Raw genomic sequence first — 24,423 nt, 5'->3', positions numbered from 1 at the left:
TTTACAAAAATGAAATAATATTATTCTTTTTCATTTTTTTATTCATTCTCTTGTAACCTCTCACAATTCCATATCAAGTGCTAGTCACGTAAAGGAAAGTTATGAGTGTGGGGAAGTATTTGTATACACCAGTTACATTTTATTTTTCTAAATATTTCGCAAAAGAATTAAAAAAAAAACACAGGACCTCTTAACAGGCCTCATGTAGGTGTGCGTACATACATCGTCTAGTATGGGCGCTCATCCTCGGGCTGGTACATGGGATCGTAGCTGCAAACGATGTAGTTCTTTCCATCCTTGCACTTTGAAATGCCACATCCGACCTCGGTGGTTTTGCCCCAGATCACAGCAAGGTAGTGACCACATTCGTCTTTGACGCATTTGTTGGACTTAGGGTCATAGAACTCTTTCTCGGTGACCCAATATTTAGTGCCAGCTGCGCCGGTCATGCCGTCGCCAGAGGTCAAGTTCTCACCCCAACGCCCCCTTGAGTGCTCCATAGCGCAGTCGTCAATTCTTTTGTTGGCATATTCTTGGGCATACTGGGCCAAGGTCGTGTTCCACTTAAGGGGTTTGTTGCCGACCTCTTTACGAGCCTTGTTATGCTCCTCGAGGAAGCCATCGATCTCTTCTTTGGAAATGTTTGCAGAGACAAGAGTGAAGACCAATGCGACGCAGCAGATGGCCAAAAGAAGCTTCGTGTTGAACGTCATTTTTGTTTCTTGATATGAGAAGTTTAAGGTCTTTTCTTTGTAGCAAAGAAGGTTGGATTGTTAGAAGTTGATTGAAATAGGAAATGAGATTGTGCATATTTATATAGTTGGGAGGGTTAAATATAGGATCCTAAAATGGGAGGGTTTGTTAAGTTCTATAAACAAGCATGGAGAACAAATAAAACTTGTGGCATTGCGTCACCGAGTGGATTTGGTATCCATACAAACATTGTATTGTTAGACAATCAATCTATACCATTGATTAAGTGAAGTTTTATTTGAATCCTATTTTCCAGTACATAATCAGGTAGGGATTTTTAGTTGCAATTACCAAAACATTCAGCCTTACACTGAGGATCAAAGTTTTGACTTTGTTATCGATATAAATGAGCTTTGTTATATGGCCTATCTTTCAACTTGTTGTAGCTTTTAAAAATAATAGTTAAATGCATTATCTTCTTTCCAAAATATAAAGAAATGAAAGAGGAAGCAAATTAGTTAGGCAAAAACTCACTTTTCATCTAGTTTGACGATTCATGTAGTTTCAATTTTAGCAATTTCATTTATGTAGTTTGATTTTCTTGCAATTTAAAGGACACTTTCAAATTTTTGTCCAATTTCTTGATGAAATAAACACTTGTCTCTTACGTGGAGGAGTATTTTGGACAAAGTTTTGGATAGACATTTGGATGTGTCCTTGAATTATGATAGAACGAACTTCATCAGTTAAATTGTGTTATGCATTTTGAGTTTTTCTTTTGGCTTCCCTTGACAATTTTGTAATAGGATTTTTATTGTTTTTATCAAGCTCAAGTTTAGATTAAGAATAGCTTCTCTAGGTGTTCTTAACTAACAACTATCCTATGGAGGTTCAAGCAAATTGACAAAGGTAAATTGTGCATTGCATAACATTGCATTAAACTGTTTTCATAAAATGATGACTAGTCATCTGTTTCTTGTATGACTAGTCATCCTTGCTCTTTAGGATTTCCAGCTGGATAACCAACTTTTTTGTCCTATTCTCTTTTCTCTCTCTGCTGCCATGTGTTATTATGACCTAAGGAAATTTTTGTCTAAGGAATTTCTCTTTGGGCAGGAGTCTCTTTTGGGTGGAAGTTTTGGAAAGTTTGGCTTGCCATCTTTCGCTTCTTCTTCCTCAAGAGAGAACCATCTTATTTTCATCTATGAGTTTTTCCAAATTGATTTCTTTTTGAAAAACTGCATTTGAAATACTAATCTGCATCTAGCTACTTAAAACACTCTCTCATTTATATCTAGGTCAGATTCAAGATTGATTTCTTCAAGAGTATGGTTTCTTGAAGAAATTGGTCATTCTCATTTGAATCCAAATTTTGGTTTTGTTTGAGTTAGAGCTTGCAAGCTGGTGCCATGAGATGAATGAGCTGGAGAAGGAGCTGCCATTGCCATGAAGAACTGAGCTTCAAGCTTTGCTAAGTTGGAGAAGAAGATTGCACAAAGGAGGTATAGCTCATCTTCCTAAATAGATCTAGGTTTTTCTTGAGCTTGCTTGTGTTCCTTTGTAAGAATCTTTTTCTACTTAGTGGATTGTCTGGTCTGTTGATGACCCCTAGTTTTTCCCAATGGTGGGTTTCTGGGTGAACAATTTCTGTTTGCATCTCTATAATTTTTATGGGTTTGTGTTCTTGGTGGTTGACTAGTCATCATATAAATTCTGGGTTTGTGTTCTTGGTGGTTGACTAGTCATCATATAAATTCTGGGTTTGTGTTCTTGGTGGTTGACTAGTCATCGTATGAATTGTGGTTGACTAGTCATCATATGAATTCTGGGTTTGTGTTCTTAGTGGTTGACTAGTCATCGTATGAATTCTGGGTTTGTATCCTTGTAATTGACTAGTCATAGCACAGGGGATGCCTAGATTGACGGGTCCTTCTGAGTGCCTAGGTTGTCACTAGTAATTCTCTAGGCTTGCAGGTACATCTTGGTATGCTCTGTGTATGTTATTATTTGGTATAATTCATATCTGACAGTTGACTAGTCATAAGAGTATTTGGTCAAGGTCTAGAGTGTGTGAAGTTTGTTGCATTCTTGGTTGAATATCTTTTAAGTTTACCCCTCGTCACCTAAGTACCAATTTCAAATTGACAAAATTAAAATTACATGGACCAAAGTAAAACCTTCCAACTTATAAGAGCATGTCCAGCGCAGGCCTTTTTGCCGGGGCAAGAGGCCCGTTTGCTGGGTTTTGGACCTCCAGTGCAGAAGAAGCAACCTGGGCAAGCCCTGGGACCCACCTGCCAGGAAAGCCCAAGGTCCCACCAGCCCGGCAAGCCCAAGGGCAGATCTTGCTTGGGCTTCAGCCCGAAGGCGGTGACGTCACGCTGACGTCAGTGAGCAGAAAAAAAAAATCAATTTTTTTAATTAAAAAATACCAAAAAATTATGGATGTTTTCCCTATAATACATAACAAGTTTATATTTTGTTGCATATTCTTTTTTTTTTCTTGCCATTGCCCTAACATCATCTGTAAGGGTGGTTTTGACAAAGAAAATGGCCAAATCCTAATACTTGAATAGGCAAAAAACAAACATGCCTTAGAAAATTCTTGCAGGGGGGGACATGCTTGATTTAAAGGAGTTGGGTTACTCAACCCCCCTGCCAATTGGTTTGGAGGTGGAACCTTAACTTCCTTCATAGTATCAGAGCAAGTTGACCATGTGTGAAAGCCCAACGACTACACGTGCTCCATGTCACCCAAAATGTGTTGTACACTTGTTAGGTTTGAAAATTCGCCACACTAGGTGGGGCGTGTGAGAATGTGAAGGCAAAAAGTTCCACGTTGGAAAGTTAGAAAACCTTGCAAAGGCTTATAAGGATTTTGGTTACTTCCCCCATTGAAAATTGGTTTTAAGGTGGAATCTCAACTTCCTTCAAAGAAGACAAGGGGATGAAAAAGCGGCACTCAAAAGGAAATACATACAGTTATTTAGCCTTAAGTTTCTTACCAGAGTAAGGATAATTAGTCCTTTGTTAAAATTTTGAATAAACCAATTAGATTTTTGTCTGTTTGTATTTAACATATAAAACCCGGCGAATCGCGCCAAGGAATACATGTATTATATAGGAATTTCCCCGAAATGCAACCATCAATCTACCGTCAGATTTCAACAATGGCTCTGAACAGTAAAACGAGATTTAAATATGATATAAGAATTTCAAGAACAATTAAGAGTTTCTACTGGAAAAAAGAAACAGTGCATACCCAAATCCTTGAACTCCGTAAACAGTGCATACTGAGCTCTGCTGAACAAAAAGCTTGAATCTTTTGAAAGGAGACGATTAACATAAAGCTGGAGCATAAACTGAGCTGTCACAGAAGCACCTCCCAACAAACAAAATAGTATACCTTCAAACATCTTCTTCTACTCTCTGAGAAAGAATCAAATTTGACCCTTTTACATAAAGCATCTTCTTTCATGGAGGAGTTTTTGTAATTAAGAAAACCCAGGAAAGAAATCAAGTTGAAAAAGGTTAAAAATTTGTAAGTTGTAACGAACTTGATGACCAAGAATCTATTTGTGTCAGTTGATAGTTTCACAAAATAGGGGCAAAAATGATAATGGTCGGTGCCAATATATATATATATATATATATATATATATATATATATATTTTGGTACAAACAATAGTTTAAACTAGAGGGAAGAGAGGGATAGATTGACCGAAAAAACATAAAGAGAATGACATAATATTTTGGTTACAATTTACAAAAATGAAATAATATTATTCTTTTTCATTTTTTTATTCATTCTCTTGTAACCTCTCACAATTCCATATCAAGTGCTAGTCACGTGAAGGAAAGTTATGAGTGTGGGGAAGCATTCGTATACACCCGTTACATTTTATTTTTCTAAATATTTCGCAAAAGAATAAATAAAAAAACATGGGACCTCTTAACAGGCCTCATGTAGGTGTGCGTACATACATCGTCTAGTATGGGCGCTCATCCTCGGGCTGGTACATGGGATCGTAGCTGCAAACGATGTAGTTCTTTCCATCCTTGCACTTTGAAATGCCACATCCGACCTCGGTGGTTTTGCCCCAGATCACAGCAAGGTAGTGACCACATTCGTCTTTGACGCATTTGTTGGACTTAGGGTCATAGAACTCTTTCTCGGTGACCCAATATTTAGTGCCAGCTGCGCCGGTCATGCCGTCGCCAGAGGTCAAGTTCTCACCCCAACGCCCCCTTGAGTGCTCCATAGCGCAGTCGTCAATTCTTTTGTTGGCATATTCTTGGGCATACTGGGCCAAGGTCGTGTTCCACTTAAGGGGTTTGTTGCCGACCTCTTTACGAGCCTTGTTATGCTCCTCGAGGAAGCCATCGATCTCTTCTTTGGAAATGTTTGCAGAGACAAGAGTGAAGACCAATGCGACGCAGCAGATGGCCAAAAGAAGCTTCGTGTTGAACGTCATTTTTGTTTCTTGATATGAGAAGTTTAAGGTCTTTTCTTTGTAGCAAAGAAGGTTGGATTGTTAGAAGTTGATTGAAATAGGAAATGAGATTGTGCATATTTATATAGTTGGGAGGGTTAAATATAGGATCCTAAAATGGGAGGGTTTGTTAAGTTCTATAAACAAGCATGGAGAACAAATAAAACTTGTGGCATTGCGTCACCGAGTGGATTTGATATCCATACAAACATTGTATTGTTAGACAATCAATCTATACCATTGATTAAGTGAAGTTTTATTTGAATCCTATTTTACAGTATATAATCAGGTGGGGATTTTTAGCTGCAATTACTAAAACATTCAGCCTTACACTAAGGATCAAAGTTTTGACTTTGTTAACGATATAAATGAACTTTGTTATATGGCCCGTCTGTCAACTTGTTGTAGCTTTTAAAAATAAAAGTTAAATGCATTATGCTTCTTTCCAAAATATAAAGAAATGAAAGAGGAAGCAAATTAGATAGGCAAAAACTCACTTTTCATCTAGTTTGACGAAATTTTCCCTTTTGTTCATGTAGTTTCAGTTTTAGCAATTTCATTTATGTAGTTTGATTTTCTTGCAATTTAAAGGACACTTCCAAATTTTTGTCCAATTTCTTGATGAAATAAACAATTGCCTTTTACGTGGAGGAAAATTTTGGACAAAGTTTTGGATGGACATTTGGATGTGTCCTTGAATTATGATAGAACGAACTTCATGAGTTAAATTGACAAAATTAAAATTACATGGACTAAAGTAAAACCTTCCAACTTATAAGGAATTGGGTTACTCACACACCACACCCACCCCCCCTGCCAATTAGTTTTGAGGTGGAACCTCGGCTTCCTTCATGGTATCAGAGCAAGTTGACCACGTGTGAAAGCCCAATGACTGCACGTGCTCCATGTCACCCAAAATGTGTTGTCCACTTTTTAAGTTTGAAAATTCGCCACACGAGGTGGGGCGTGTGAGAATGTGAAGGCAAAAAGTCTCACGTTGGAAAGTTAGAAAACCTTGCAAGGGCTAATAAGGATTTTGGTTAATCCCCTCATTGAAAATTGGTTTTAAGGTGGAATCTCAACTTCCTTCAAAGAAGACAGGGGGGGTGAAAATAGCGGCACTCAAAAGGAAATACATACGGTTATTTAGCCTTAAGTTCGTACCAGAGTAAGGATATAATCAGTCCTTTGTTAAAATTTTGAATAAACCAATTAGATTTTTGTCTGTTTGTATTTTTCTTAACAAAATTAACAGGGGACAAAGTATAGCCGCGCAGCTATACTAATTATTAAAATAAATAAATAAATAAAACCCGGCGAATGGCGCCAAGGAATACATGTATTATATAGGCAAAAATGATGGTTTCACAAAATAGAGGCAAAAATGATAATGGTCGGTGCCTTTTTTTTTTTTTGGGGTACAAGCGACAGTTTAAACTAAAGGAGAGGGGAGATTTCTCTCACACACACAAATAATGGCATAGGGGTTCTAACATGAGACCTCTTGTCTATAAGTAAAGACTCTTTTACACTGAGTTAGATCCCATTAGTAGTTGGTGCCACTTTTATTTTAAGTAATAGATGAACTCCGGTATCTTGTTTTAATTGGTAAATGGTCATACATGAATCCAGCAGAATATAATACCATTATAATATTCATAATTTTACACAAATTTTCCATCAAGTGACCATTTCCAATATTGAGAAGACCAATTAAGCTATAGAGACAGTTTTTTATTATTATTTAAATACAAGCAGTAGTCTAAATTACAACGTGATAGATTTCTCACACACACTACTTAAGTGCCATTAGAATTCGAACATAAGATCACTTATCTAAAAGTCAATGCATTTTTTCACTAAGCTAAACCACATTGGTATAGAGACATGAGTTTTAGAAAATGGAAAATGTAGCTTGCCATTGCTGACTTCAGAGACTTGTTACTACATTGTTTTTGAGTTTTACTAATACAACTGAGGAGTTGGATCCCATGAGAAAATTTGCATTAAATATTGGAAGATGTCAAGTGTGCGTGTTTGTGTGTGAGCAAAGTCAAATTGAGAATATAAAAAGACAATTTAAGGCCTTCAAATTCTTTTAAAAGTATAATCCATTACAATCATCGACATATATTCCTCTCCTCTGCAATTTCTCAACGAGGCGGTGTTTACAAAAAATGCAAACCAATATCGGCAACACCAAGCAAAGTGAGAACGACAGATCCACCATAGAAAACCCTGGTAATTAAAGACATGTATATTATTAGTTTAGCCTTTAGAGAATGCACACATGAAGAAAGACACATGTTTGTAAATTGTATGCATTAACCTTGCATCGCCCCTCTGCCCTTCAGTGAGCTGATCAATGGTTCTTGGAGAGACATAAAATGGTCCTCCTCCGTCTGGTCTCTGAATGCGAATAGTACCATTGCCATCTTTGACAGCCTGAACAAGAATTGTACAATGGGGGCATTTCCATGTCAACAAAAGCTCCATCAGAGAACTTTTTGCAGATAAAATGGGGTATTTCAGAGAAAATACAACTTTTTTCTGTTAGCAAACGATATTGAGGGAGGAGGATTTTAACATGGGGCCTCAACTACAACTTAATAAAGCCGTTGTTAGTTCCACACTAGCTTCTTCCAAGGATCAAGGTAATTTTTACGTTTTATGTCTCTATTTGTATGTCAAAGGGTATGAAGTACTTGCAGCATCATATTAAACAACAACATACCTCACCAATAACACTCAAAGAAGTACCAATTGGAAGCACCCGCTCAATTCGTTTGACTCCAAGGACCTAAGACAAAAATAGAGCCAAGCCATCATATTACTTGAACCCAATGGAGTTTTGTATGCACATAAAGATTACTAGTAAAGGAAGGCCAACCTGGCGGTCCTCCTTCCCTTTCGTTATGTACGGAAGGTTTTCGAGATCATCTAATGTCTCAACTCCATGCCAGCTCTTTGATGGTTCAAAAACTGCATATCGATGTGTGCAGTAAAAGCCTTCGGCACTTCGAGCTCCCACCACATTCACACGAAAAGTCCCATCATCCTAATATAACACAATCAAGGAACCACCAACATGTCCTGTTAAGTCAAATTTCAACTCCAAAAGAACCAAATTTAAAATTTCCTTAATCAAGCAGGCACAAAACAAACACGGCAAATACAGTACTCTCATGAGAGAGAGAGAGAGAGAGAGCAAATTCTCACCAAATACCATGGGACTTGTTTGCTGGTAGAATGCAAGACGTCATAATCCTTCCTCCATTCATCACCCTTGTCCTTGTTCTTCTTCTCATCCTCTTTCTCGTCCTTGTCCTCATTCTTGATGCGTTCCAGAAAATATTTTAAAACCTAAAAAAGACATCAACAAGATTGTTATTTATCAATGACACCCAAAAAAAGAGCCTACTAAAGGAAGCATCCAAATTTGTATGGGTTGTTTAGAGTTATGATTTGCTTACCGTTTTCTCCACAACTACACCTTGTAACTCACTAAATTCACAGTTCATGGGAGTTTCCGAGCCAACGTTTCCCCGAAGTGCAACCATCAATCTATTCTGAGATTTCAACAATGGCTCTGAACAGTAAAACGAGATTTAAAAATCTAATTTAGGAATTTCAAGAACTCAAAGAACAAGCGTTTCCACTGAAAAAAAAAAGAAAAAAGAAAAAGAAAAAAGAAACAGTGCATACCCAAATCCTTAAACTCCCTAATCCGAGGGACCGATGCAAGCTTATCTGCCTGCCTGAAATAACCCAAAACGCAAAAAAAGTTACCCACCAAGAAATTTAATTTCTTCAAGAACTTCAAAATGTGCAGTTAATTGTTGTTACTGAGCTCTGCTGAACAAAAAGCTTGAATCTTTTGAAAAGATGGAGCATAAACTGACCTGTCATAGGAGCGGCCAGCAAGGTAAGAAGCACCTCCCAACAAAAAAAATACTAAACTTTTAGTCATCTTCTGCTCTCTGTACTGTGAGGAAGAAATCAAATTTGTCCTTATTTATTGTTAACTGATGCCCTTTTAAATAAGGGCAAGTTCCCTCTTTTGTGAAGTAGTTTTTGTAAATAAGAAACACCCCAGGAAAGAAATCAAGTTGAAAAGGGTAACAAATTTGTAACAAACTTAATGACCAAGAAATATTCATATTCAGGCAACTTTCAGTGGCCGCCCTGTTTGGGGTGGCTAAAACATTAAAATCATATTGCAAGCCCTACAAAAAGTTGTGAGCCCAAAAGGTTGGCTTGGCTTATAGCCCAAGATTCGGCTCAGCTTGGCTCGTTTACAATAAAAAAAAATATTTATAAGATAATATAAATCATACCTTACATGTAACACAAAAATTGGGAAGAGCCATTACACTATGCTAGGATCCCCACATGATACATCTTGTACACGTGTTATAATTTGGGTGAACAATAAGGTTTATTTAAACATCCCCTTATTTTAGAAAACAGTATCAATAAATATACACTTATATACAAGATGTACCATGTTGACATACTACTATAGTATTCTATAATCACTTGAGGAGTTAGATCCCGTGAAAAGATTTACAAAGTTTCACCCCTTAATCATTTACAAATTTGGAGAAGTAATCCATAAAATATATAGAAATTGCAAATTTACATTCATAAGCAAAAGTTGAGGGGCATTGGTGTAACGGCCTACCCCACATAGCAAAGTCAGATTGAGAGTACAAAAGAACAATTTAAGGCCTTCAAATTCTTAAAAATATCATCCAATCATCGACATTTTCTTCTTCTGTGCAATTTCTCAATGGAGCTTTGTTTCCATGATGAATCAGATAGAATGCTTTGCAATCTGGACACCACCATACACAATGAAACCAAAAGATGCAACATGCAACAACCTGGTTATAAAGACATCTATTAGTTTAGACTTTAGAGAATGCACACATGAAGGAAGATACAGGTGACATGAGTAGAGAATGAACGCCGCCGCAAACACACAAGTGACACATGTTTGTATGCATTCAAGGATTCATAGAACCAACCTCGCCCACATCCTACTCTCTTCAGTGAGCTGATCAATGGTTTTGGGAGAGACATAAAATGGTCTTCTGTATGGTTCCCGAATCGAAATGGTACCGTTGCTATCTTTCACAGCCTGAACAAGAAATTATAAAAGGGGCATTTCAATGTCCAACAAAAGCACTAGCAAAAGAACTTTGTGCAAATAAAATGGGACATTTTCATGAAACTACAACCTCACCAACAACACTCAAAGAAGTACCAACTGGAAGTACCCGCTCAATTCGTTTCACTCCAAGGATCTAAGCCAAATTAGCAATCATATTACTTGAAAACCAATGAAGTTTTGTATATAGAAAGATTGCTAATAAAGTAAGGCAAACCTTGTGATCTTTTCTTCCCTTTTGTTATAAGTGGAAGGTTTTTGAGATAAGCTAATGTCTCAATCTGGGGCCAGCTTCTCTTTGATCCTTCAAATACTGCATTTTCAGCTAGGTACTCAAAGCCTCTGGCTCTTCGAGCTCCCACCACATTCACACGAAAAGTCCCATCATCCTGATATAACAAAATCAAAGAACCACCATGTCCTTTTGAGTCAAATTTCAGCTCCAAGGTGAAGCAGATATAAAATTTCTTCAATCCATAAAAAAAATGAACACACCATATAGGTGCATAGTCTTAATTGTGTGAGAGAACCAGGCACAGAGAGAGAGAGAGAGAGAGAGAGAGAGAGAGAGAGAGAGAGAGAGAGAACAAATTCTCACCAAATACCATGGAACTTCTTTTGTGGCAGAAGTCGTGAATTTATAATCCTTCATCCATTCATCATCCTTGATGCGTTTCAGAAAATATTGTTCTTCCTAGAAAAGGTATCAAAAGCATCCAAATTTGTATAAGTTGTTTAGAGTTATGATTTGCATACCCTTTGCTCCACAACTACACCTTGTAAACCACTAAGTTCAGAGTTGATGGGAGTTTCCGAGAAAACTTTTCCACGAATTGCGACCACCAATCTATGTTCATATCTCAACAATCTCTCTGAAAAGTGAAATGATGAGATAAAAATTCTTATGTAGAAATTTCAAGCACTTCAAGAAACACTGCAGCCTACCCAAATCCTTCAACTTCCTAATCCGAAGGTCCGATTGAAGATTATCTGCATCACTTTGATAACCCAAAACGCAAAAAGAGTTACTCACCAAGAAATTTAATCACTTTAGAACTTAAATGTACCAAACAAAAGAAGAAGAAAAAGGTGCTTCAGAACTTCAAAATGTGTACTTAATTTAATTGTTACAGAGCTCTGCTTAACATAAAGCTAGAATCTTTTGAAACAAGACGATTAACATAAAGCTAGATTTAGTTTCAAAAGATGAAGCATAAACGGACCTGTCACAGAACCAGCCAAGAAGGTAGAGAGCACCTCCGCCCAAACAACTTAGTATTCCATGCTTAGGCATCTTCTACTCTCTATGAACAGAAACAAATTCGTTCTTTTCTATTATTCAACTGATGCTCTTTTACATAACAACAAGTCATTATAGTGGAATTTAAAGAAATTTTAAAAAAAACTCATGAAAGAAATAAAGTTGAAACAAGGTAAAGAAAGGAATAAAAGAGTAAACTTGATGACCAAGAAATATATATTCACATTTAGGCAAGCACTTGGGTTCTGTTCTACATTAACACCCCTCCCTTTGTGTCAAGTTTCAAGAACAGAATGAGGCAAGCACTTGATCATGTATAATGAATGTATAAATCATACATTACATGTTACACAAATTTTCATTTCATCAATAAGTGACGAAGGATTTAAACTTCGACCAGTTTCAATATTGAAAAGAGAAATATTCATTACACCAAGAGTTATTTCGTCATGCTTCCTCACACATTCATTCCCTTAAGCTAACTAGAGCCCATGGCTATAGGGACAGAGTTTCAGAAAGTGGAAAATGTAGCTTGCTGCCGCCATTGCTGAGTCAATATTGGAAGATTGCAAGTGTCTCTGAGTAATTTCCTGTCAATATGTGGGTTGACACATACTGATTTGTAGCTTGAGTATAATGGCTGCCGTCCCAATTCACATACTCTTCTGGATTAGTGCATGGTGTTGCAGTGACCAAAGTCCCATTGAGATTCTTGGTTTATCCACAATTAATCCGATTATCAAAATTTAATGGCAGACCGCCATATCCACAGCAAGCTGCTATGCCTTGTTTGAATCCTGAAAGCCAATAATTAACATTCTTGGATATTATTAATCTTGAGATCCAAGAAACCCAATTTAATTAATTAGGAAAGCTAGCTTACCGTATTGAGCATAGTTCGTGATGAGGTCCAACTTTATTTTGTAGATGTTGATGTAACATTGGCTTCTGGGAATTTTCTCTGATACTTTAAATAAAGATCATGTTGTTGTGCATCGAAAGCAATAGCAGCACGGTTGTGGGAAGCAACGCATCCAAATTGATCAAGCTGTGATGGGTTTTTCCCAAATGTTGCAATAATTCTTGGCAGGCAACCTAGTGGCCCTGTGTTGTGAAGCCAAAAATTCCTAGCCTCCTGATTGTATAGTTTCTGCCAAAGAAAAAGAACAAGAAGTTAAAATTTGTCACAATAGAGACTCGGGTAATAGCCTAATAGTAATGGATAATGTTCTTAAATACTCTTATCGGTAAATGAAAATTGGGAAAAAAAAAAATAAAAGAAAAAAAGGAACCCACTCTCTCTCTCTCTCTCTATATATATATATAGTATAGCCGACTGGCTATACTATTTATTAAAACAAACCAAAACAAAAAAAAAACCCCAGTACCGCCGGCGGCTATACTATTTATAAAAAGAAGCAGAAAACCGTATAGCATGTGAAAATTAGTATAGCCGCGCGGCCATACCCTTTTTTAAAAAAATTAACAAAAAAGTGTATCGCCGTGCGGCTATACTATTTTTAAAAAAAATTAAAACAAAAAACCCGTAAAACCGATCGGCTACACTATTTTTTAAAATCGATTATAGCCGCACGGCTATACTATATTAAAAAAAGACGCCCACTATAAGTATAGCCGCTCGGCTATACTATTATTTTTACCAAAACCGCCTAAAGCCGTGCGGCTATACTATTATTATTATTAATTTTTTGAAAAAAAGGTATAGCCTCTCGGCGATACTAGTTATATATGTTAAGAACCCGCCCAGTGTAGCCGCCCGGATATACTATTATTTTTAAGAAACATTAATAAACATTTAGGCAAAAACGAGTATATATTCATATTTAGACAAACACTTGGTTCTGTTCTACATTAACACCCCTTCCTCTGTGTTAAGTTTCAAGAACAGAACGAGGCAAGCACTTGACATGTATAATGAATGTATAAATCATACATTACATCTTACACAAATTTTCATTTCATCAATAAGTGACGAGGGAATTAAACTTCGACGAGTTTCAATATTGAAAAGATAAATATTCGTTACACCAAGAATTATTTCGTCATGCCTCCTCACACATTAATTCATCCCATTAAGCTAACTAGAGCCCATGGATATATATAGAGACAGAGTTTCAGAAAATGGAAAATGTAGCTTGCCATTGCTGACTTTTGAGACTTGTTTTATTGTTTCTGAGAAAATTTGCATTCAATATTGGAAGATGTCAAGTGTCTCTGAGAAATTTCCAGTCAATATCTGGGTTGACACATACTGATTTGCAGCTCGAGTATAATGGCTGCCGTCCCAATTCACATACTCTTCTGGATTAGTGCATGGTGTTGCAGTGACCAAAGTCCCATTGAGATTCTTGGTTTCTCCACAATTAATCCGATTATCAAAATTTAATGGCAGACCGCCATATCCACAGCATGCTGCTATGCCTTGTTTGAATCCTGAAAGTCAATAATTAACACATTAGTGGATATTATTAATCTTGAGATCCGAGAAACCCAATTTAATTAATTAGGAAAGCTAGCTTACCGTATTGAGCATAGTTTGTGATGAGGTCCAACTTTATTTTGTAGATGTTGATGTAAGTAACATTGGCTTCTGGGAATTTTCTCTGAAACTTGAAACAAAGATCACGTAGTTGTGCATTGAAAGCAGTAGCAGCACGGTTGTGGGAAGCAACGCATCCAAATTGGTCAAGCTGTGATGGGTTTTTCCCAAATGTTGCAATAATTCTTGGTAGGCATCCCAGTGGACCTGTGTTGTGAATCCAAAAATTCCTAGCCCCCTGATTGTATAGTTTCTGCAAAAGAAAACAAAAGTTAATATTTGTCTCAAATTAAAGATTCTGAAGTATGAAAAATGACAGACAGAACCTGAATTCCGGTCTCGAATTCGGTCATAATAGATGGGATTAAAGCAACTACTTGGTCTTCTGATTTTAAAGAAAATGCACCATCAAGATCATTCTGTCCCACATCGAATGTGTAAAGGCCCTGCTTGAAATAATCTTCGAAAGGGAGGACATTTTGAAGCTTCTTGTCTAAATCCCACACCAGTCACCAAAACTCTCATCAGTAAATTCCACATGATCAACAAGCCAATTCTTACCACATTATATAATTAGTACCTTTAGATAGTAACTCAAGAGCTTTTGCCTTGAATCTGCCAAATTGAGCAACCTGAATTCCAAAGGAGAAGGGGCTTATTAAGGCTGCATTGGCTGGAAGAACAGTAGACCCTCCAGTTGCAAAATTGCATCCTGTTTGGAAGCTTGGTGCACCAACAGAATCCAAGTATGGATTCAGAAATGGTAGGTCCATTTCATTCACTGCAGCATATATTAATGCAAATAAAGTAAAATTGTAACATGTCAAACATGTCTATGTAAACCAAATCTATATACATGTACATGTAAGAACAAAGATATATACTTAGGTAATCAATGATCAAATAGCCATTGCAGAAACGTTTAATAGGAAAAGCAATTCCTGCATTGAGGCCTCCGGTGTCTGAATTCGAATCGCCGAAGTTAAACACTGCCGGATAACTGAGATTGGCGGGGATAGTTGTAGGCAAGAATGCAGCCAATGATGCTAGTAATTGAAGGGCAATAACTTTCAGAGCCATGGTTAAGAAGGATGATTTTTATTGAAGATGGATGGTTAAGGTCATAGAGGTGAAACAATTTTTAATATATATAGGTGCTTAAGGTGGCAGGCCGGAACCTGAAAACAAAAGTTTGGTAAGATATAGGTGTCTTGTAAGCTGAAATAGCCACGTAGGGATGCAAATGCGTACGAATGCAAGGGTCCGAAAAAATATAAGGCAAATTGTGGGTAACTTGTCTTGCTTTCTGACACCTAGTCCTCCACTACAAGCCTCAACTTTGAGATGATCCAATCATCTAAGCATTCTGCTCTGTTAATTCAAGAAAGAAATTTGCTAACACACCGAACTCTAAGTTACAACTGGACCATGACCTTATCTAATTAGAGAAGTGACAAAATATAGAACTAATTCAAGCAATGAATAGAAAAAAAAAATCTAAATACAAATGTGTATACAACGTTCCTCTCACAATAACTGATCACGTGACCAGCATATGAGAGATAAACGTAAGAGGACACAAAATTACCTTCAAATGTGCAATGAGTCTATACAAAGACATTACACACTTTTTCATAAGACTAGACTTATAGACAGTTGGTTACATGACCAATTATTGGAAAATGAACTTTGTAAGAATTGTTTACTTGTAATTAAGGTGAAAGCAACCCATTGTACGACAAGTCGTTGGATGGCTTGATTCTTCAGCAAGTGTCATCCGTCATGTCGTTGTCGTCGTGCTATTACATAAAAGACGGGCCGGGTTCGATTGATACGGGTGGTTATTTTGTTACCAAAAGCCCGTCGGCAAAACCCTCGAGAAATCCCAAAAGCCCTAAACTGCTTAAAGCCTAAAACCCCACAAACTACACACACTCCGAGTCTCCGCCACACTCTGAGTGAAGGCTGAAGCAAATCCTTCTCCCTGCTTCTTCGTCCTCATTTCCAATGGCTGCGGTCGCTCTCAGAAACCCTAGCTCCAGGCGCATCCTCCCCTACTCCTCGCAAATCTATTGGTGTACCCTAGGATCAGTTGGTTCTTCAATCTCTGAATCCAGTTTCGGAAATGACCGATCTTCTAGCCCCAATCCTTGGTGGAGATCCATGGCCACCTTCACACGCACGTTAGTATTCATCCGCTGTGTGTGTTTGTTACTTTGAGTTGGAATTTTTCATAATAAAAAATGGGACTTTTAGAAGAGAGAGATTTGTACGCTTGAGTTTTGTATTGTTTAATTTGTCCCACTTTATCATTTTAGTCTGAATTGGATTTATCACCATTCTTTTCTTGTTTACTCTTTTGAACTTGAATATCATGGGATAGGAATTTTTCTGGTTTGTAGCTATAATCACATTCTCTGATGCTGTTTGGCCAACAGAAAACCTCATGTGAATGTTGGAACAATTGGACATGTCGATCATGGAAAAACCACTCTGACTGCCGCAATTACAAAGGTGGGTCATTGATGCAGTGATTGCTTTTCTATGCATGTTTCTGGACTCTATGTTTGTCTGTATTTCCTTCTTAAGTAAGAACCTGAAAAGAAGTTGCTAAAGAGAGCAGCTTTTCCAACCTATAATACCTCTCCTTTTCATGAAATGAGGCCCGGTACATATGAAAGAGTTGTCAACAAAAAAAGAGATAATTTTCCATAATCGTAATGTTTTATATTTTCCTCAGGTACTAGCAGAAGAAGGAAAAGCTAAGGCTATAGCCTTTGATGAAATTGATAAGGCCCCTGAAGAGAAAAAGAGAGGAATTACAATTGCAACGGTTAGTATGTTTTTCTTAATTATCATCTTGGCATTTTGGTATTTGTGGAATAGTGTAAGCTTCATTTGGGTTATTGACTCATCTTCTCAAAGTATTATTCCAACCTAACTTGGGTTTGCCTTGATTTTGAAGGCTCATGTAGAGTATGAGACTGTCAAGCGACACTATGCACATGTGGACTGCCCAGGACACGCAGATTATGTCAAAGTAAGCTTTGAATTTAAGGGAACAATATTTGCATACATGAATTCTTCTAACAAGTATGATTAACACACAGAACATGATTACTGGAGCTGCCCAAATGGATGGGGGCATTCTGGTTGTTTCTGCTCCTGATGGGCCTATGCCACAAACTAAGGAGCACATTCTGCTGGCTCGACAGGTGGGTATTTTTGTGGTCACCAGATTGCAAAGAAAATCAAACTTATGTGCTTTTTCTCGTGTATTTGTGTGCACATTGATGTATATGTATAATTTTTTTGTTGGGTGTATTACACAGGTCGGTGTGCCATCACTTGTGTGTTTTCTCAATAAAGTCGATGCTGTTGATGATCCAGAGTTGTTGGAGCTTGTGGAAATGGAGCTCCGTGGTTCGTAGATTTTGGAGATCACTTTATTAGCAGACGGCTTTATATTCAATTGAAGTTTTTTAATTTTTCTTATGTTTCTGGCAGAGCTTCTTAGCTTCTACAAGTTCCCTGGGGATGAAATCCCTATCGTCCGGGGTTCGGCTCTGTCGGCTTTACAAGGCACAAATGAAGAGATTGGCAAAAAGGCAATTCTAAAACTTATGGATTCTGTGGATGAATACATTCCTGACCCTGTACGCCAGCTTGACAAACCTTTCCTGATGCCAATTGAAGATGTTTTCTCAATCCAGGTAAGTTGGGCATGCATTTAGCTATACTCGTGTAGACATTCCTAAATCTTAATCCCTTTAGGGCATTGACATTTGTTACAAGGATTGTCTTAAAGTTGGCCTTTAATTTTGTTCATAACATCTGGGTACATTGCTCTTGTAATATCATTGCTGCTGCTTTTACTATTACTACTGTTTTGATCATGAAACTATTATTTTTATTATAAAGTAGTACGATTATAAAATTGATGTGATTTATTGAATTGCCCATATTCTTGTGTTTCACATTTCTAATGCCTTACACTGTTCTGATCCTTATTTTTATTTGATTTCCTTTTTCTTTTGTGCGTGGTTTTTTGTAGTAGGTAGTTTCATTTTTAGCGGTCACTTCACATTATCAATTTCTTTTGTGTTTTGAAGGGTCGTGGAACTGTTGCCACTGGTCGTGTTGAACAAGGGACCATTAAAGTTGGTGAGGAAGTTGAGATTCTGGGGTTGCATCAGGTCTAACACAAGTTTTTATATTGTTTGGTGCTGCAAAGCTTTCTTGTGCATTTATTTCCCTTTTATTGCTTTAGCAAATGATTTGCTATGCAACTCATTCTTTGAGTTGGCATTGGCCTAAGGTGGACCTTTAATTTAGGTGGCATTGATCTTTGAATTAGTTTTGATAGCTTAAGGATAAAATACCACTCTAAGAAGGGCTAATCCTTAGTTTGTGTTCTTTGTCAGGGTGCTCCTTTGAAAACGGTGGTTACCGGTGTTGAGATGTTCAAGAAAATCTTGGATCATGGTGAAGTAAGTGACTGATTCTAAACACTCTTCAATATACTAAGGCCTTTTTACCGCACAAAATATATCTCATGATGGGTTTGTTCACTTGACTAGGCTGGTGATAATGTTGGTCTTCTTCTTCGAGGTCTAAAGAGGGAGGATATCCAACGAGGACAGGTGTGTGGTTTCAATTGCAGCAGAAAAATTACCTGTGGAAATTATTTTAAGAAAAGATACTGAACTTGATATTACCTAGTGAGTTTATACCTTGTGAAAATGATCCTTTTATTGGTTATTTTTTATTTGATGCGCTAAGTTTCTTTCAATTGTTCGGGCAACTAAACTCTGTTTCAGCACTGACTGTTGTAAATGTTGGATGGCTCGGCTGCACGTGTTTGTTCCTATTGCATAGGTAATTGCTAAGCCAGGAACAGTGAAGACACACAAGAGGTTTGAAGCAGAGATATATGTCCTCACAAAGGATGAAGGTGGACGCCATACTGCCTTTTTCTCAAACTACAGGCCTCAGTTTTATATGAGGACTGCAGATATCACTGGAAAGGTAGAATTGCCTGAAGATGTTAAGATGGTTATGCCTGGGGACAATGTTACTGCAATTTTTGAGCTGATTCAACCGGTTCCTCTTGAAGCAGGTTTGTTCACATCATCTCTGCTGCTGAAAGCTAAATAATCTGCTTGTCTGTGTGTTAATTTGACGTGGTTGTTATTTCCAGAGTTTCACTGTTTCTGTTTCCTTATTCCTTTTAATTGAAGTTTTGAAAGCTAAAACTTCCCTACGTTCATGTGGCAGGACAAAGATTTGCCTTGAGGGAAGGAGGTAGGACGGTTGGTGCAGGAGTTGTTTCTAAAGTACTCTGAGATGAGATTTTCCGGCTGGATCCTTGAATCTCTTTCTGTATGCACATTAGTGGAAAAAGGGGTGGGGAACCAAAAGAACTCTTCACTTAGAAAAAACTGACGTGTGGTAATTGGTTACATAATCCGCGTTGCTTGAGTTTGTTTTAGGTATTTTCGATGAGATCATCTGTGTTAGGAAAAGAACAGAGTAAATTAAGAAGGAAATTTGGCACGTTTTCATCCCATAGTTTTTACCAAGGCTGTCAATAATGTGATCAGTGTCAGTTCGTTCAAGTAATTTATATTCTTTACCATGTACAATGTTACATTATTTTTTTTCCTCCCGGTGGCCGTCATTGCTAATCTGTTTCACTTGTTGAAAGCCTAATTGTTCCTTGTATGTTCTCTTTGTTCGTTTTTTAGTTTACATGCTTGCTAGTTGCGAAAAAAGGTAATAGTAAAAATAAAAGATTTTGCCCTTTTACCAAAAAAAAATGTCCAAATAGAAAATAATCAAACAAAGATAACATAAAGAGCCAATTGACCTGGCAGAAAAGAGGGAAAAATGGAAAGCACGATTCCATCGCTATTTGAGTTCCAATAACAGCAAATATTAAAACATTTATTCTATAACCAATGAAAAAGTTATTTGAACAGCCATCGAGATTACAAGAAAATAGAGGGGAAGAGAGACAGTTTCATGCACAAAATTGTTTAGTACTACAGACTACCACCAAGTCACCCTTCTATCAATTCACATTCTACATGACTACTACTATTACCAGCTGACTCATCATTATCCAGAGCTTGGATGACGAGAGCTCCGGTTCACGGCAACTGAAATCAGATTTCCACTTTTCTTTCAAAGATGGGTTCTTCACCTCATGTCCAACAAGCTTCACCTCTCTGCCGATCACCCAACTTGGTCACCATATGTACAGATATTCTCTTGTTCACCGCTCTAGTCAAATGTTCCTCAAACCATCTGTGTATCTTCTTCTTCTCATTTCATGCTCAAGCAAGCCTCAACACGGCCACTGCCATCAGTGTTGCAGCTCTAAAGTAAATCTCTTTCACGCTTCCCTCTACCCTTTCCATTATTTCCTCTTCTTTTAGATCCAACTTCTTTGAATTCTTGCTGATATGAATAATTGTGTCCCTCAGCTTGTTCACTGCCCAAGAGAGCCAAACTAACCCAATTGCAACTCCAGTATTCAAGAGTTTGGACGCACAAAAGGGCCCCCTCCCACAACCTACTTTACAGAGGACAGAGAATAGGAGAGCTAAGCCGGTTCCAGCGATACTAGCAGAAAACTGGGTGAGGAGCTCTGGAACCTCAGGGCCAGATCTTTGAAGTGAGAGAATTGCTGATTTCCCATGCCGCCTTCTGTTAATCATTAAAGATAGAAGGCTCTCACAGGCGTGGAAATAGTTCCTCTTGTAGAGATCTCTATCTTTGCCTACTCTTTTCCCACTCTTCTGCTTTTGTGTTGCCTTTTTTTTGACTTTTTCCGGACTGTTAAGTAGATAACAGACAAAAAGTTAATATGAAGCATGCTTTGATCCAAGATTTGGTGGAAGAACAGGCATACCAGTGTGACACCAATAATATCAATTACAGCAAAACAATTTAGTTTAATCTTGAAACTGATATCCCTTAAACAGGTACAAAGAAATTGAAAGAGAAAGGGTAAAAGGGGAAAAGAATAATAAAAACATGTTCATGTCAATACCTCTTTAAAGGAGCAAGGGTAGTCACTTGCATCTTCAAAAAAGTTCCATCAATATTAGCTCCTGCTTCCCTGCTCTCCACCCTGATTCATAAAGTAATTGTCAGGTCATGTTTTATAGGAATGGAGAACATTTAAAATATAGACAGTTGGAAAGTATAAAGAATATTCATCAAAATGAAAAGTATTTTTCTAAGCAAGGATTATTAAGGAAATATTCATTCTAAACACAGTTTTTCTTTCGACCAAAAAAAAACTCGGTCCCCAAGATCTACTGATTCAATACTGTTGAAAGAAATATATTCATGCATGTGTATTCAAACATGGTTAGAAAATATTCATTCTGAGGACTAGGACTAGATAAGTATTTGATCCTGTAAAAAAAAAGTGCCAAATTTAAATTGAAAAAAGGTATAATCGTCCGTGCATACCTATTGAAGTGCGGAACCAGCACAGACTGCTTTTTCCAACAAACTGAGTTTCTCAATGAGTAAAACTCAGCAACAACTGAAAGGAGATGCTCCATCTCAGTCCCTGTACCTGTAAATAAGACTCGACCATCTGGCTGAACTGTAATTTTGGAACTCCAGGCAAGACCTCCCACAAAGTCCAAGAGAGGCTTCTGGGTATTAAACTCACTACTTGGGTAGATAAGAGAAGGAATGAATGCTTGTTGGCTCATTTCATGTAACCCCATCAAGTTATATAGTACGGTTATATCTAGTCCGCCTTTCTCTGCTTCAGTTTCTCCAGACTTGAGGAACTGCAACATTTTTTCACGTCTTATGAAGTGTTCAGCAATTCCAATACTGAACAGCACTGAGTCTGGATGAACATCTGTAATCAGCAGGAAAAAGAGATAATTCAACATATTGCAAAGAAATTACATTTCATTATAACATATGCGATAAGGATATAACCGCATTCATTTGATATGTCATTATTGCCAAGTTAAGTTTTTCTAATTTATTTTAGGATGCATGAGATCATCATTTATAGAAAGTTCTGCTGGAAATGGAGAAGAATAAATCTAATTTATTGTAGCACCACTCAGACCATCTAAATCTAATTTTATTTGCAACCACAATAGAGCAAGATGCACAAAATTTAAATAAATTCTTTGGGACAAACGGCAATGAAATCAATATAATTTGGTTATGGCTATAACTCATAGATTTTCAAACAATAGCTGCATACAACAATGAACTATTGAGGTGCATACTTTGCATGTCAGTGAGTACAGGCCTTTCGGTCTTGGCAAACCAGTTAGCCTCTGGCAATCCACTAGCGAGTTTCCATGGCTGCTCACCTTGCTGCGGCATCAATTTCAAAGATCCCAGTTTTGTGATTTCCTGCTTTGCTCCATAACTCGGCAGAAGGGGTTGAAAATCCTGCGTTAATCAAAGGAAAATATAAAATCTTTTCAGCAACAGCTTTAAAAGAAAAAGGAAAATATATCGGCTAGAACTTCAATTCCATTCAGAACAATAAATCAAAACAAGAAAAACTGAAGCCCCAGATAGAGCTAAACATACAAGACAAACTCATGGAACCGAATTTGATTAATATGAAAGCAACCCAAATAACAATCAGACATGAAAATCAAACCCAAATGAGTCAAATTCGAATGCAAATACAAAAATCTCATCTGCAAACCAAATACCAAACCAACGAAAATAAATAAGCTACGCTAGAAAACCTTTGCTTTACCTTGATAATACCCATGCCCTGCTCTTGCTGTAAAACAAGGCCGTGAGGGTAGCCATGAGAAGCCATCAAACAAAGCTTATCTGCCATGGCCGAGAGATACCCAGTTTCAGAAACCAAATTTCTCTCCTTTTTGGTGCGTCGTGCCTCTTCTTCACACCACCATAACCTGATCCATCCCGGGACCTCAAAATCCAAGATTTTTCACAGTTTGGTCTTTTTCATTTTGAGCTGCAGCCACACATAATAAAAATCGGAAATAACAAAGTCGGATTTTATGTCATCCAGTTGTTTGATCGACAAATTTCTGATCTGAGAATCCAGGTTGGATTTCTCACGTCAGACAAAAAGTGTCTGTTTTCTTCCACCTTGGACTCTCCTGAATATTGGGTTTTCTGCCCGTGTAACTTTGTGCACCATACATATATTTCTTTAGTTTCTGGTTGTGGCATCTTGGCCGCCGATTTTGCATACCATTGAGATTGTGGGCCCTTGTTGATTTGGCTAGGGTGTGATGAGTCCGTACTGAAACAGAATTGAGGGGAAAAAATCTTTGCATGGAAATTGACCCCACAATGGAAACCTCTAGATTTATTTGAGGGTTTGGATTGTGACATACCAAAATTGAAAATAAAAATCCCACAGATGTTATCGGAAAAATAAAATTAATCTTCTAGCTTGCATAGTTCGAAATTCACTTTAAATTAATTCTCATTTTGAGGGTGCTTTAATTATTGTGAAATGCGTAGGTTAAAATTTTCAGTTTTATTCAACGAATTGTGTTTATTGCACATTTTATTTTAGGTGATCAAATAATTTTTTGTATGAATGACTCGACTTAAAATAAAAATAGTCTGTAAAATACCTATTAGTGTAGTTGTTTAAAGTAATTACTCTTCTAGACAAGACCATAAACTCGAGTCCTAGCATCTATTCCAATTGTTGAATAGAATTATGAAAATAGTCTATAAAAAAAGATGTACATTTTCTTTTTAAAATAAGAAAAACTCATTATAATGGTGCCAAACTTCATGCTTCGTTTGGCACACCTGAATGTTTTTCCAGTCTCTTGACAAAGTGCAGCATGTGAGTATTAAATCCAAATCATGGCATTGATTATCTTCTTAAATACAAATCAATCACTTAAGTATTCAAGACCTCAACCATAACACCAAAATGATAAAAATATTTGTTCATACTAGTCGTGTTTGCTGCCTTTAAAGCAAGGCAATCCCTTGTTCGATTCTCTTTATTTTAATAATGAGAGCTAGCTGGCTGGCTGGTTCTTTATTTTCTTGTTTGTTTTTGTGGGTCTCCCATCTATGCTGGAAAAGTATATAAAATAAAAAGATAAATAAATATTCTTTTAAACTTAGAGAAATAAATATGACCACCAAACACAGCGAAGCTACCATAAAACCTAATATCATTTTGGAAGTCAAAATGCTTATAACTGAGATTGAATGGGCTGCAACAACCTC

The 24,423-nt window shown here is 37.2% G+C and overlaps 7 protein-coding genes across 10 annotated transcripts; 1 reads left to right on the top strand and 6 right to left on the bottom strand.

The window, feature by feature from the left end:
- On the bottom strand, positions 1-792 carry LOC117637404 (basic form of pathogenesis-related protein 1-like). The gene has a single exon (XM_034372285.1). It carries the CDS (start codon positions 711-713, stop codon positions 228-230), a length of 486 nt encoding a protein of 161 aa, XP_034228176.1. The 5' UTR covers positions 714-792; the 3' UTR covers positions 1-227.
- A 3,618-nt stretch (positions 793-4,410) lies between these two features.
- Positions 4,411-5,243, bottom strand: LOC117637425 (basic form of pathogenesis-related protein 1-like). The gene has a single exon (XM_034372308.1). The coding sequence runs from the start codon at positions 5,167-5,169 to the stop codon at positions 4,684-4,686; it is 486 nt and encodes a 161-aa protein (XP_034228199.1). The 5' UTR covers positions 5,170-5,243; the 3' UTR covers positions 4,411-4,683.
- A 2,017-nt stretch (positions 5,244-7,260) lies between these two features.
- On the bottom strand, positions 7,261-9,217 carry LOC117638117 (E3 ubiquitin-protein ligase SP1-like). The gene is made up of 8 exons (XM_034373214.1): positions 9,090-9,217; positions 8,893-8,945; positions 8,661-8,776; positions 8,407-8,550; positions 8,078-8,245; positions 7,922-7,987; positions 7,517-7,632; positions 7,261-7,425 (listed from the first exon to the last, which is right to left on the bottom strand). The coding sequence occupies exons 1-8, from the start codon at positions 9,155-9,157 to the stop codon at positions 7,356-7,358; spliced, it is 801 nt and encodes a 266-aa protein (XP_034229105.1). The 5' UTR covers positions 9,158-9,217; the 3' UTR covers positions 7,261-7,355.
- Positions 9,218-10,440: 1,223 nt separating this feature from the next.
- Positions 10,441-11,654, bottom strand: LOC117638674 (E3 ubiquitin-protein ligase SP1-like). The gene is made up of 5 exons (XM_034373769.1): positions 11,584-11,654; positions 11,306-11,358; positions 11,117-11,232; positions 10,959-11,054; positions 10,441-10,749 (listed from the first exon to the last, which is right to left on the bottom strand). Exons 1-5 carry the CDS (start codon positions 11,652-11,654, stop codon positions 10,519-10,521), a joined length of 567 nt encoding a protein of 188 aa, XP_034229660.1. The 3' UTR covers positions 10,441-10,518.
- A 1,968-nt stretch (positions 11,655-13,622) lies between these two features.
- Positions 13,623-15,986, bottom strand: LOC117637299 (GDSL esterase/lipase At1g54790-like). Of its 3 annotated transcripts, XM_034372154.1 has the most exons (6): positions 15,888-15,986; positions 15,066-15,359; positions 14,762-14,962; positions 14,508-14,674; positions 14,164-14,434; positions 13,623-14,075 (listed from the first exon to the last, which is right to left on the bottom strand). In XM_034372154.1, exons 2-6 carry the CDS (start codon positions 15,259-15,261, stop codon positions 13,831-13,833), a joined length of 1,080 nt encoding a protein of 359 aa, XP_034228045.1. In that variant the 5' UTR covers positions 15,262-15,359; positions 15,888-15,986; the 3' UTR covers positions 13,623-13,830. The 3 variants fall into 3 exon arrangements, with proteins under 3 accessions (XP_034228045.1, XP_034228046.1, XP_034228047.1); XM_034372155.1 differs by lacking the exon at positions 15,066-15,359; XM_034372156.1 differs by lacking the exon at positions 15,888-15,986 and having other exon boundaries at positions 15,044-15,134.
- A 39-nt stretch (positions 15,987-16,025) lies between these two features.
- LOC117636604 (elongation factor Tu, mitochondrial) lies at positions 16,026-19,887 on the top strand. The gene is made up of 12 exons (XM_034371182.1): positions 16,026-16,364; positions 16,620-16,695; positions 16,922-17,014; positions 17,147-17,221; positions 17,292-17,396; positions 17,514-17,604; positions 17,689-17,894; positions 18,294-18,377; positions 18,606-18,671; positions 18,762-18,824; positions 19,060-19,300; positions 19,459-19,887. Exons 1-12 carry the CDS (start codon positions 16,189-16,191, stop codon positions 19,524-19,526), a joined length of 1,344 nt encoding a protein of 447 aa, XP_034227073.1. The 5' UTR covers positions 16,026-16,188; the 3' UTR covers positions 19,527-19,887.
- Positions 19,888-20,094: 207 nt separating this feature from the next.
- On the bottom strand, positions 20,095-23,340 carry LOC117636605. Of its 2 annotated transcripts, none has more exons than XM_034371184.1 (5): positions 22,946-23,340; positions 22,545-22,626; positions 21,667-22,072; positions 21,239-21,319; positions 20,095-21,021 (listed from the first exon to the last, which is right to left on the bottom strand). In XM_034371184.1, the coding sequence occupies exons 1-5, from the start codon at positions 23,030-23,032 to the stop codon at positions 20,520-20,522; spliced, it is 1,158 nt and encodes a 385-aa protein (XP_034227075.1). In that variant the 5' UTR covers positions 23,033-23,340; the 3' UTR covers positions 20,095-20,519. The 2 variants fall into 2 exon arrangements, with proteins under 2 accessions (XP_034227075.1, XP_034227074.1); XM_034371183.1 differs by having other exon boundaries at positions 22,458-22,626; positions 22,946-23,339.
- Positions 23,341-24,423: the final 1,083 nt, after the last annotated feature.

The sequence above is a fragment of the Prunus dulcis genome, chromosome 8 (genome assembly GCF_902201215.1).
Source record: "Prunus dulcis chromosome 8, ALMONDv2, whole genome shotgun sequence".
Taxonomy (NCBI): Eukaryota; Viridiplantae; Streptophyta; class Magnoliopsida; order Rosales; family Rosaceae; genus Prunus; species Prunus dulcis.
Note: the sequence above shows the minus strand (reverse complement) of the source record. Positions and strands in the feature narration are given on the sequence as shown.

Bases quoted from the DNA above. Each gene is read 5' to 3' on its own strand.
- LOC117637404 (XM_034372285.1), bottom strand. From the start codon at position 713: ATGACGTTCAACACGAAGCTTCTTTTGGCCATCTGCTGCGTCGCATTG.
- LOC117638674 (XM_034373769.1), bottom strand. From the start codon at position 11,654: ATGCCTAAGCATGGAATACTAAGTTGTTTGGGCGGAGGTGCTCTCTAC. The intron at 11,233-11,305 runs GTAGGCTGCAGT...TTCACTTTTCAG, and splicing joins TAGGAAGTTGAAGGATTTGG to AGAGATTGTTGAGATATGAA. The intron at 10,750-10,958 runs GTGAGAATTTGT...TTGTTATATCAG, and splicing joins AAGAAGTTCCATGGTATTTG to GATGATGGGACTTTTCGTGT.
- LOC117636604 (XM_034371182.1), top strand. From the start codon at position 16,189: ATGGCTGCGGTCGCTCTCAGAAACCCTAGCTCCAGGCGCATCCTCCCC. The intron at 17,895-18,293 runs GTAAGTTGGGCA...TGTGTTTTGAAG, and splicing joins AAGATGTTTTCTCAATCCAG to GGTCGTGGAACTGTTGCCAC. The intron at 18,672-18,761 runs GTAAGTGACTGA...TCACTTGACTAG, and splicing joins AAATCTTGGATCATGGTGAA to GCTGGTGATAATGTTGGTCT.
- LOC117636605 (XM_034371183.1), bottom strand. From the start codon at position 23,032: ATGGCAGATAAGCTTTGTTTGATGGCTTCTCATGGCTACCCTCACGGC. The intron at 22,627-22,945 runs GTAAAGCAAAGG...TGATTAACGCAG, and splicing joins AGGGCATGGGTATTATCAAG to GATTTTCAACCCCTTCTGCC. The intron at 21,320-21,666 runs GTATGCACGGAC...TTTATGAATCAG, and splicing joins CTGGTTCCGCACTTCAATAG to GGTGGAGAGCAGGGAAGCAG.
- LOC117637299 (XM_034372154.1), bottom strand. From the start codon at position 15,261: ATGGCTCTGAAAGTTATTGCCCTTCAATTACTAGCATCATTGGCTGCA. The intron at 14,963-15,065 runs GTATATATCTTT...TATATGCTGCAG, and splicing joins TTTGATCATTGATTACCTAA to TGAATGAAATGGACCTACCA. The intron at 14,435-14,507 runs GTTCTGTCTGTC...TTTCTTTTGCAG, and splicing joins AATTCGAGACCGGAATTCAG to AAACTATACAATCAGGGGGC.
- LOC117637425 (XM_034372308.1), bottom strand. From the start codon at position 5,169: ATGACGTTCAACACGAAGCTTCTTTTGGCCATCTGCTGCGTCGCATTG.
- LOC117638117 (XM_034373214.1), bottom strand. From the start codon at position 9,157: ATGACTAAAAGTTTAGTATTTTTTTTGTTGGGAGGTGCTTCTTACCTT. The intron at 8,246-8,406 runs GTGAGAATTTGC...GTGTTATATTAG, and splicing joins AACAAGTCCCATGGTATTTG to GATGATGGGACTTTTCGTGT. The intron at 7,988-8,077 runs GTTGGCCTTCCT...TTTTTGTCTTAG, and splicing joins AAGGGAAGGAGGACCGCCAG to GTCCTTGGAGTCAAACGAAT.